This window comes from Myotis myotis, unplaced genomic scaffold (assembly GCF_014108235.1).
Source record: "Myotis myotis isolate mMyoMyo1 unplaced genomic scaffold, mMyoMyo1.p scaffold_m19_p_4, whole genome shotgun sequence".
Lineage (NCBI taxonomy): Eukaryota > Metazoa > Chordata > Mammalia > Chiroptera > Vespertilionidae > Myotis > Myotis myotis.
The window spans coordinates 111,054,142-111,066,751 of NW_023416346.1; the positions used below are offsets into that span (position 1 = coordinate 111,054,142).

At 36.7% G+C, this 12,610-nt stretch overlaps 1 protein-coding gene across 1 annotated transcript in view; it reads left to right on the plus strand.

The window, feature by feature from the left end:
• DMD (dystrophin) overlaps positions 1-12,610 on the plus strand; it is a 1,824,373-nt gene that overhangs the window by 1,543,151 nt on the left and 268,612 nt on the right. The window contains exon 59 of the mRNA XM_036304100.1: positions 10,973-11,051. Within this exon, the coding sequence (XP_036159993.1) occupies positions 10,973-11,051 (79 nt within the window). The remainder of the gene's footprint in view (positions 1-10,972; positions 11,052-12,610) is intronic.

Consider the following 12,610-nt stretch of genomic DNA (forward strand, 5'->3'; position numbering starts at 1 on the left):
GGAAATGCTGTGAGGATAGTATAGGATTTAAGGAGTGTTCTTCTTTGGCAAATTCTCCCTCCAGACCCTCATTACACAGGTGATTAGTAGAATGAACCTAAAATCTGCAAGTGTGTATTATTACCCAAAATATAAGGATTTCCCGGTAGAGACAAAAATGTTTGATTTCTGCTGTTTTGTCTTTTTTCATTTCCTTTAAGATTTCAACCTGTTTCAGTCATCTTTAATATGAATTTACTGTTAAATGATACCAGTTCTATTTTATCCCCTTGAGAGTTTTCAAATTGCCACTTCTGGTCCTTGGGAACACTCTTGTGTTCTAATACCAGGAGGCATAATTACGTAATTACCCTGTGAACATTGTGCTACTTCTGGCCCAAATGCTCCTAGAAAGGAATGCTCCAATGGCTTCAGCAATTTTGGGAGAGAAAGATATCTTCCAAATGTGGAATAAATAAAGCTCAGGAATAAATAGCTTGAGCTGAAATGTAAATGATTTAATGTAATGGTGTTGCAAGGTGAGAGCCACTTGACTTTGGTTCCTGCTGCAAATCATGAGGTACATTAGGAAAGCTTTTAAAGGGGAATCTATTTTTTAAGAGAAAATTTGCATCAAGTTACATCATCCAAGCAGAGTAATTCAACTTTTCTCTTATATCTTTGAGACCAAAAAAAAAGGCAGAAGAAATGCTTCCTTTGATCTCTTCCCTTCCCATCACATTTCTTCATAAGTCTGTAGATGTAACTAAAACTAAAGATTTTGACAAATGAAGCAGGATATGAAGTTGATTGCTGCTTTTCTAAATTAAAATTAATGATACCCTTAAGGTACTTGAGTCTATGAAATCGACTTAATGTTGATGTAACCTGACTCCATTATCACAGAATGAGGCAGTTGCAGAGCATGAAAACCAATCAACAAACTTTCAAGGTGCATTTTAGAGATCAGTGAGGTGGAAGCTGAAGGCTTAACAATGGACAAAGGACTTGCTGTTTGTCCTCCTTTGCTTTCCGGTTGATATTGTTCCTAGAGAAGTGTTGGGCTGGCTCTAGGCAGGGGCCATCATGCCTCACCGGTCATGCAAGGATACACAGATACTTCATTTTCGGTACTTCATGTTTGCCTCAGCAGAGTCTATGTGCTTTTCTGGTAGGTTGAACGGAAGATAATTGGGAAGGGCAGGTGAGAGTTAAGGGATGGATGGAGGAGAGAGGAAAAGAATAATAAAAGGTGTCAGAGATTAGGAAGGGAATCAGCACAGAAATATAAAATAGAAGGGGAAACTCTGAAAGAGGAACGTAAAAAGAGGTGGATTAATGATGTCTCAGATGGCACACATTAGCATCCATGCCATAAATCACCCAAAATCAACGAATAATTATACTCCTACTCAGAGTGAGCACTGTGTTAGCACTGGTTGCTTTCTTGTGCTCTATCTTGAAGTCAAATGCAAGAAACCCTGTTTAATTCATGTCTCAGTGTCAAGCAAACAAATAAATTCAAGGAAAAGAGAATTCAGCCAACAAGCCCAGAATGTTTTGCCATGGACCTGTACCTATCACAAGTCCTCATTCCAAACCTTATCTCAGCCCATTTTTTTTTCAGTCACAACTCAAAAGCTACCAAAATTAGAAGCACAATGGATTTTAACTGGGAAGTATTACAACTAGCTGAAAGGATTTTAACTAAAACTGTAATACATCTCAGGAGAGTTTCCAGGATAATGTTTGGGCATGTATTTATGAGTGTGTTACAGTAAGGATTTGGAAGCTAGAATGAATTATGAAGGCAGGCCTTTTCCAACACAGACACATGCATACAGAAAACCATACAAACTGCAAAATTACAGGACAAAAACTCATGTATAGACTCTAGAGAGTCGTTTGTGGGCATGTGCACTGTTTATTCACTAGCATCACAGCATAAGAAGAGTTGATTTTTTATGGGCTCATTAGTGTAGGTGTGAAGTCTGGTTCTTACATGCCCATGGATATTTATCAAGTGTCTAGACAGACTGAGAGCCAGAACATCAAAATGTACATGCCCAGTTATATCTTTTCCCAACACTAGAGTAAACACAATTTATGTATGTAGTGCCAGTAAGAACACTTGGACACTAGGAAGATATCACATTGTCTAGCAATGTATTTCTACATCAGGAGGGAATCCTTGGCTCTTCTAAACCTTTAGTAAAGATTAAAACTTAAAAATAATTAACAGGTCAAAAAAAAGTGGGAGGGGAACCCTTGAGAATTTAGAACAACATTAAGTAGCAAGCATTTAGATAAATTTATTTGAAATCATTTCTAGGAGCCACAGTGTTGTTGTCTGTACTTTCTATTCCTTCTTTTCTTACTTTTTTTACTTTTCAAAGCAATTTTAAAGAAAAAAATTAAGTAAAGACAGCCTTCAAAATACACAGAGGACTGAGCTTTGGGAAACAGTCACAGCTAGGAATGAAGTGTGTTACCATTAACTTCGATGGATGGCTCATTCATTCTCCCCAAAATTACACTTTCAAGTCTATCATAATCATACTTAGCATGGTACCTAACAGATAACAGGAACTCAAGAAGCCTTTTCATTCATCCATTTATCAAATATTTATTGAGCATCTCTTTTGTACTAGGCACTGTATGCTAAACTGTGAATGAGAAAGACAAGGTCCCTATCTTCATAGATGAGGATCTTGCATTCTAATAACTTTTTTTGAATGAATGTGGAAACATTTCTTAATGGCATGAAAAAAGCGAGATCTCTACAAACAGTATACTACCTACAGAACTCATGGGAAATAAGCAAGTAAAGGAGAATAATAAATAGTCCTCATAGCTTTTGTAGGGGAGGAAAACTTTTTCCTTCTTCCCTTATAGGTTCTATGCCTAATCTAATAATTAAACTTACGTAAGACATTAACAGGAGAAAAACAAATTTAATTTCATGTACACAGGAGCCCATAAAAATATAAAACTCAAAGAAGTGAGCAAAGCAGGCAGCTTTTATTCCTTTTAGACACAGAAACAATAAATTTGTGAAGAATTAACAAGACAAGGGGGTTTATTTCGGTTTGGGGTAGTAAATTAATGAGGAAGTAACAAGGTTTGTTATATAGCCTTGTGGACCCAGAATTCCCTATCTCTGGTGACAAGGATGCCTTCCTTCCACCCTACTGGTACAGAGAGGACACCTTTCACCTGGGAGATTCATTTTCTGCTTTCAGGGGGTCAAAGGAGGCCAGAATGTCCTTGCACCAACTGTTTGTTTCTTAAATAACTTTAATTCAAAATAATCAATATGCCAGAGTGGCATATTTTAGGGTGGTATATTCTGCTCCCCTTCACCTTCAAATATGATTGCTTAAAAATTTGAATAAAACAAATATGAAGGAGATGTGGGCTCTTGGTTTGCCTTAATTTTTTTTTAATCCAGTATTGTAGGCACAGTGATCCGAATGGTTTTCTTCTTTTCTGTTTTTGACTTTAACTAGCAAAAAAGAAAGGAAGGTGGGAAGAAAAGGAGGGAGGGGATGAAAAGGAAGGGAAGGGAAGGGAAGGGAAGGGAAGGGAAGGGAAGGGAAGGGAAGGGAAAGAGGGAGGGAAAGTCTTTCCAAACCTTGTGTTGGGAATCTTGAAAAAGAAATCGCTCATTCAAAATATAGTGGTTATGGTGAAGATCCTTTAATAATGGTCAATTCATTAATTCATTCAACTAATATTAGTTGAGCACCTACTATATGGCAGATACTGTACTAGTCATGGAGATTATAGAGGGGGAAAAAGATGTGTCCCTCTCCTCATGGAGAATATAAAAAAAATTAATTTTTCTCTGTCATGTTTTTACTGAAGAATTGCTGCAAACTAGATTATGATTACTCATGGAGCAGATGGCAATTTTCTCCCCATCTGGGGTAGTTCTAAAGAATAGACCCTGGTGTATCAATAGATAAGATTTCTTCCAGTTCTAAGCTATCGTGATCTATGGTCTAATAGTAGAAACAGGATGTGTGCTTCCAAAAAGATGTTATACTTGTATTGCTTTTTTATAAAAGGAAACAGATATTGCCTATTAATTCAGAGAAAATTGGATTCTTTCTGTCTCTTTAAATAATTCCATTTAAACTCCTTTGGCTCTTCCTTCTCAGCTCACCTTCTAATGCTCAACCCTACTGCCTTTTATTCTTACTTCCCTTTCTTTCCTTTAATGACTGAGACATATTGCTTCTCTCTAACTGGCTATACCTGATATCTCCAGTTAAACATTTCACCATTAGGTCAAATTTATCATATTCCAAATGAATTCATAGACACATATACCATTCCTCCTCTTTCTAATTTGCATAGTTCCATCAGCAATATCTTCATTCTCCCAGAATTCCACATTGGAAATCCAGAAGTTCTATTTGTTTCTTTAAAAAATAAGTTCCAACACAAAAAATTGATTCGTTTTTTCTTCCAAAATACCTCCTAATATATACCTTCTTTTCCATTTCAGGCAATGCAGCCTTATTTCTAACACATATCACCAAAAATCTAGTCAATTACAAATCAAACTTCTTTTATTTGCTTAAATGCTAACAGAATAAAGTGCTTTGTTATTTTTTATTAGAGTGTAGTTAACATACATTCACATACATTGTATTAGTTTCAGGTGTATAATATATTTATTCAACATTTATATACCTAGTGAAGTGATCACCATGGTAAGTGTAGTAACCATTTTTCACCATACAATGTTATTATGATACTAGAGGCCCGATGCATGAAATTCGTGCAAGAGTAGGCCTTTGTAGCCCTGGCTGCCTCGACCCTCGCAGCCCTGGCTTTGTCAGGAACATTGTCCAGAAGGTCATTCTGCTATTCGGCCATTCAGTCAATTTGCATATTACCCTTTTATTATTATAGATTATTGACTATATTCTGTATGCTGTAGATTATATCCTTGTGACTTATCTATTTTATAACTGGAATTTTGTACTTCTTATTCCTCTTTACTTTTTTCACCACCCTCTCTCCTCCAGCAACCATCACTTTGTTCTTTATATGTATAGATATATATAAGTCTGTTTCTATTTGGGCGGGTTTTCTTAGATTCCACATATAAGCGAAATCATATGGTATTTGTCCTTCTCTATTGGATTTATTTAACTTAGCATAATACCCTCTAGGTCCACTCATGTTGTCACAAATGGAAAAAGATTTCTTTTTTATGGCTGAGCAATATATATATATATATATATATATATATATATATATATATATACAGACACACAGACACACACACACACGTATCCATTCATCTGTTGTTGAGTACTTAGAGTTCTTCCATATCTTCGCTGTTGTAAATAATGCTGCCAAGAAAATAGGGGTACATTTAGGCTTTTCATTTTCTTCTGATAGATGCCCAGAAGTGAAATTGCTATGTCATATCATATTTCTATTTTCAGTTTTGGAGGATCCTTCATACTGTTTTCCATGAAGGCTGTTTACAATCCCACCAACATGCATATTAGTTCCCTTTTTTCCACATCCTCGCTAATACTTGTGTATGTTTTTTTATCTTTATTGTTAAAAGTATTACATAAATCCCCTTTTTCTCCCATTAACTTCTTCTAGCCTTCGTCCCCTCTCATCCCCCCCGCCCCCGCCCCAGGCCTTCACCACCCTATTATCTGTGTCCATGAGTTATGCATATATGAATACAAGTTCTTTGGTTGATCTCTTCCCACCCACCCACCCTCCCTCACCTTTGTTTTGATAATAGTCATTCTGACAAGTATGAGGTGATATCTCATTATGGCTTTGATTTGTGTTTCCCTGATGATTAATGATGTTAGCATCTTTTCATCTGTCTGTTGGCCATCTGCATGTCTTCTTTGAAAAAATGCCTATTCAGTTCCTCTTCTTATTTTTTAATCAGACTGGTTGGGTTTTATTTATGTTGAGCTGTATGATTCCTTTATATATTTTAGATATTACCTCTCATCAGGTATATCATTTGCAAATATCTTCTCCCATTCAGTGGGTTGCCTTTTCAATTTGTTGATGGTTTCCTTCACTGTGTAAAAGCTTTTTAGTTTGAGCTAATCTCATTTGTTTATTTTTGCTTCTGTTGTCCTTGCCTGGCCAAAGAAAGTATTACTAAGACCAATGTCAAAGAGTTTACTGCTTATGTTTTCTAGAAGTTTTATGGTTTTTCCTCTTACATTTAAGTATTTATTCCATTTTGAGTTTATCTTTGTATATGGGGTAAGAAAGTGGTCTATTGTTTTATTTTGTTTTGTTTTTTCTTTTCTTGTTGCTGTACAGTTTCTTAACATCATTTTTCCGGGGCTGACCAGCAACCCCTGAACGATGGATGAACAGATTACAAAGACACTGTTTGACTGTGAAAGAGAGGGCTAAGGGGCCCCTGGCTCTAGTAGGCAGAGCAGCCTCTATTGCCTGCCTCTTTAGGCCTTTATTGGAATTTTTATCTTTAGATACAATCAGCAGGGTGAGTAATCTTGGGAGGACACATGTTTACATTGTCCTCTTGGCAAGGGCATCCAGGGATTAAGCATAAGGACTCCAGTAAACACCCGGGGGTCTGCATATGCACAGACTTGTTTGGAAAGGCCAAGGAATAATTAGGGGTGCCACCTTCAACACTCCCCTAAGTCTCCCCTAAGTCAAAATTCCAATAAACAGGGCAGGTGGCCTTCCACACACTTCCCTTTTATCAGAATGTCATCCTTACAACTTTCCAACCAAGTCTCATGTGCTCGCCAACATCATTTATTGAATAAACTGCCTTTTCCCCTTTGCATATTCTTGCCTCCTTTGTTATAGAATAATTGACCGTATAAGTATGGATTTCTGGGCTCTCTATTCTGTTCCATTAAACTATGTGTCTGTTTTTGTTCCAGTACCATGCTGTTTTGATTATTATAGCTTTGTAATATAGTTTGAAATCAGAGAACATGATGCCTTCAACTCTATTCTTCTTTTTCAAGATTGCTTTGGCTATTTGGGGTCTTTTGTGGTTCCATAGAAATTTTAGGATTATTTGTTCTAGTTCTATGATAAATGCCATTAGTATTTTGATAGGGATTGCACTGAATCTGTAGATTGATTTGGGTTGTATGGACTTTTTATTTTTTATTTTATTTTTTTTAATATATTTTATTGATTTTTTACAGAGAGGAAGGGAGAGAGATAGAGAGTCAGAAACATCGATGGGAGAGAAACATCGATCAGCTGCCTCCCGCACATCTCCCACTGGGGATGTGCCCGCAACCCAGGCACATGCCCTTGACCGGAATCGAACCTGGGACCCCTCAGTCCGCAGGCCGACGCTCTATCCACTGAGCCAAACCGGTTTTGGCAGGGTTGTATGGACTTTTTAATGACATTAATTCTCAAATCCATAAGCATGGTCTATCTATTTATTTGTGTCTTCTTCAATTGCTTTCATAAATGTGTTATGGTTTTCAGAGTATAGGTCTTTTACCTCTTTGTTTACATTTATTCCTAGATGTTTCATTCTTTTTCATGAAGTTGTAAATGGGATTTTTTTCTTAATTTTTCCTTCTGAATGTTCATTATTAGTGTATATGCAGCTGATTTCTATATATTAATTTTGTGTCCTACAACTTTACTGAATACATTTATTAGTTCTAATAATTTTTGGTGGAATCTATAGGATCTTCTATATACAGTATCATGTAAGTGCTTTGTTCTTAAGTAACTACAATTTGTAAGGATCTTATGTGCCTTTAAGTTTTTCTTTTTCTTAAAAGTATTTCTTTGCTTATTTAAGTGTACATTCAATCCATGTAATACCTTTCTCCAAATTTTGTGAAAAGAAATATTTCATGCTTAATTCTTTAGTTATTTTAAAACTATTTCCTGAATATTTCATTTCATTACATGATACATTTTTAGTTTCGGTGTCTCATGCATTTCCTTAAGTTTAAGTCATTCAATTTTTATCTCATTCTAAATTCTTGACAACATTGGATGTACACTGGAAACTGCTGCTGGAGTTCTCCTTGTATAGGAAGGAAACACCCTTCAGAGATCAAGGGCCTATGATGGACTCAGATGTTGCATCTGTGAAGCTACTAACATCATTGCTAGAGGACTTGGCCTGTGGAGCACTCATACTTCTTCCATTTACATGTTCCTCCTTGGGGTTTCTTTCTTAATATAAGAAAAGATTTCTGGATAATGTCCACTCCCATATGGCCTCCTCATTCCCTCTTCCCCACCCCCAAAATTTCACCTTCATCCCTTGATTAATCAGTTCATAAAATTACCCATTCGGCATTTAGAACTAATTACATATTCCAAAAATTCATTTGCATGTGTTCTTCTACCATCCATCTCTATAATCTTATGATATCACATTCTTCATGACCAGAAACTGACCTGCTATGGGATCATAAAATATACTGATGACTAAGGTGTTATAGATCTGACCATAGACTTGGTCTGTATTTAATATATGAATTGATTGAGAATAAAAAAATTAGAAGGCTAGATACTCATGAAATATTTATAAAATACTTTTTTTAAATTTCATTTCTAAAATAGCAAGCATTTAAGAGCAAGAGCCAGACTGATTAAGCTTGAAATCTGGTCTGCCGGTTTACTCAGAACTTAAGCTAGCCAAGTTATGTTTTGTTTTCTTTTGTTTTAACCTCTCATACTTCAGTTTATACATCATTAAAGTTGGGAAAATAATATTACTTCCTAGTATAGAATTATCATAAAGGTTAAATAAATCAATATTGTCATTAATGAAGCGCTTAATAAACATTCGCCGTTTTTGTACTGTATGTGGTGCGTTGCACATTATCACCTATTCCTCCCCATTTATTAACCATAATATCAACAATAACAGTGGCCAATCACATTTACTGAGCAATTATCATGTGACAGAAACTAGGCCAAATACTTCACATGTATCATCTTATTTAATTCCCACCAAAACTCTATAAGGTAGATCATATAGTTGTTCCATTTTACTGATAAGGAAAGTTAAGATTTTTCACTAAAGGATCTGCAGTATGCACTCAGGGCCAGTGGGCATTCTTGTTTATTCTTCTCTCTCTCTCTCTCTCTCTCTCTCTCTCGTGCGCACGTGCACACACATCCATTGCTTTGGTCAACTAGTTATTAAACAAATATTTGCTACCACTTACTATGTGCAGAGTTCAGTGCATCCCACAGGAGAGAGGGTGGGAAAGAGACATTAGCAAAGAATGGCCCATGCTATGAAGGAGCTTACAATCCATTACAAGAGATATTATGTCCATATAATTAAAATAAACGAGATGATAGAAGTACTTCAAGTATAAACCATGTGCTGTGAGAAGGCTGAAGAAGCAATAACCTCTAATCTGGCGGTTGGGAAGTAAGCATAAAAAACATATAAACACTTTGAACTTGGAGAGAAGGAGAATGAGCATTCCAGAGAGAAGGAGCAGGACAGACAAGTCACACAAGTGTTATATTAGATGGAATATAACAGGACAGGCGGGTAGAGTTTGGCTGGGAGTGCAGGGTCATAGGATCGGAAGGTAGCATTGAAATGTTCCTCATGCTTTTCTGTGCAAACCCTACATTTTTTTGGAACTTCACTTGGTTTTCCAAATATTTGTTCCAAGCAAAGATGTGCAAGGCTATGGATAAAGTGGGGGGGGGGGGTGGAAGGAGATTGTTCTGGATATATGCTAGACACTTGATTGATATTGGAAGGTTAGAGTTGGCTTTGGACCAGGCTACCTGAGCCACTTTTCTGATAAGTTTAAGATCTATTTTACCTCTTGGGAATTCTTCACAGCACAAGGGCAAACCACTCGAGCTCTGATGGCTCTGGCCAAACACTAGCCAGCCCCTTGTTTATCATGGGCTGTTCAGAACCAAATCAAGATCTAGTGTCGTGGAGCTAGGATGTGGATGTTTGGGGCCACCACTGATACCTGGTTGGCAAAATGTCAGATGACAAAGTATACCATTTCACCCATAAGATTCTTCCTTTCTTTCCCCACTCAGAATGGAATTTACTAAACTATCAGGACATTGTGTCAGTATATTGTAGAAAAATCTAATAAGAAAAACATGGTAATTTTTACTCGATGCCAGCTAAAGATATCATTCCTAGTAATTCCCAAGTCCACTAAAAACTAAAATCTGAACATTTCTTTCATCTCATTATCCACCCTATAAATACCCTAAATTTAAGCCTTGCCTCTATTTTTTTTATATTTAAGTATTAATCAACTATTTGCTTACTTATTACCAATGATTAATTGTGGCTCAATGATCCATTAATTATCGATCAATATTGTTCCAAAAAGCATTAGTCAAAAACAATATATTTAGTCAAGGACTAAGACAAAATATGTCACTTCTGAGGTCCTTTAGTCACCTGATATTATAGTGAATGGCAACCTCCCTAACCTTTTCATGAAAAATTTAGAATTGCATTTTTGTTGGTACTAATTAGAGCAGTAGTTCATTTGTGGCTGCCAGTGAGGTTTTATTTTCAATCTCATTTTAACATTGTCGAGAGAGCAGATCTTTTTTGTTTGACCTTGGTTTGATAAAAATGGGTCTTGGAGGTCATAAACAATAAGTGAATATTAAAACAAGGGTTGCCCAGCCGGTTTTGTTCAGTGGTTGAGCATCAACCCATGAACCAAGAGGTCGCCAGTTTGATTCCCATTCAGGGCACATGCCTGGGTTGTGGGCTCAATCCCGGGTACAGGGCTTGCAGGAGGCAGCTAATTGATGTTTCTCTCTCATCGATGTTTCTCTCTCTCTCTAAAATCAATAAAAACATATTTTAAAAAAGCAGGGTTATAAATTGTTGCTTTAGTATTCCAGCCTTATAGGCCCAAAAGATCTGACCAGAAAGGATACATTGTTTTAATTATTCCTCATTATATATGATTAGAGAACATCCTCTGTCTCCTCTTCCTCCCAGGTGGCCGTTGAGGACCGCATCAGGCAGCTGCACGAAGCTCACAGGGACTTTGGCCCGGCGTCCCAGCACTTTCTTTCCAGTAAGTCATTGTCAGCTTTCGGTGGCTAAGAAATACGAGTTGAATTACCATCATCTCTGCTAAATGCACTGGCAACATAAATCATCCCAAGAGATAACTTGGTGGGTGAATTCAGAAGGTTAGGAAGAGGAAGACCAATTAGATCATTTTGTCTAGTCTTCAGCTAATGCGTAACTGTTTCCTGCAATGTATTCTCAAGTGCTAACTTGGGTAATATTTTTCAGTCTTTAGTTCTGCTTATAGCAGTTCACTTCATACAGCTGGTAATTATGCTATCATGTAATTATATGATAATTCAATATGTGTAACTGTGAATCTATAATTCGTTATCTCTATATAACTTATTAAATACTCCCTACTTCTTTTCCTAACTATTCTTATCACTCTTTTATTCATTCTTTATAGTCTCCAGTTTTTTTGTGTGTTTTTTTTAATATATTTTATTGATTTTTTACAGAGAGGAAGGGAAAGAGATAGAGAGTCAGAAATTTCAATGAGAGAGAAACATTGGTCAGCTGCCTCCTGCACCCCCCCCACTGGGGGTGTGCCCACAACCAAGGTACATGCCCTTGACTGGAATCGAACCTGGGACCCTTCAGTCCACAGGCCGACACTCTATCCACTGAGCCAAACCGGTTAGGGCTAGTCTCCAGTTTTTATAATTAATTATATTATTTATATATCCTTAATAAATATTATCTTTTTAATAAAAATTAATATTAAGAGGAATAGCCTTAGTTAACCGAAAGTTTCCCATTGGAACACCCTATTAATATAAAAATCCACATTAAATTGTCAAGCATCTGTTTTCCTCTGATTAATGTTGTTCATTTATACCAATGTTTCTTTTATTGCAAAAGTATATATGTTGAGTTCTTGGGTATTTAAGAAACCATACTTCTACCACATGGAGTTAATGTCTGATAACATTTTGATGTATTTCCTTCTGGCCATACCAGGGTATGTATGAGGGGTTAGCCATCATTTTAAGACAGTTATTTTGTGCTTGGCCATGTTACAAATATGATTTAATCCTTATAACAACCTGTCAGGTAGATACCATTATTATACCCATTTTAAAGATGAGGGAATCTCAGCCATACAGGTAGCAGATGACAGAGCCAACAAGTTGGCTGCAGAGTTTAGTGTTGTTTTGTTCTTTTGTTTTTGTTTTGTTTTTTCAGAGAGAGGAAGGGAAAGGGAGAGAGATAGAAACATCAATGATGAGAGAGAATCATCAATCAGCTGCCTCCTGCAAACCCTCTACTGGGGATCAAGTCTAAAACCCAGGCATGACTAGAATTGAACCGTGATCTCCTGGTTTATGGGGTTGATGCTCAACCACTGAGGCACACCAGCTGGGCTGTAGCATCTGTTTGTTTTTGTTTTGTTTGTTTTTTAATTCTTTATTGTTTAAAATATTACATAAGTCTCCTTTTTCCCCCATTGACCTCTCCCCGGCCATTCCCACCCCCCAGCACATGCCCTCACCCCCTACTATCTGTGTCCATTGGTTATGCTTGTATGCATGCATACCAGTCCTTTGGTTGATCTCTTAC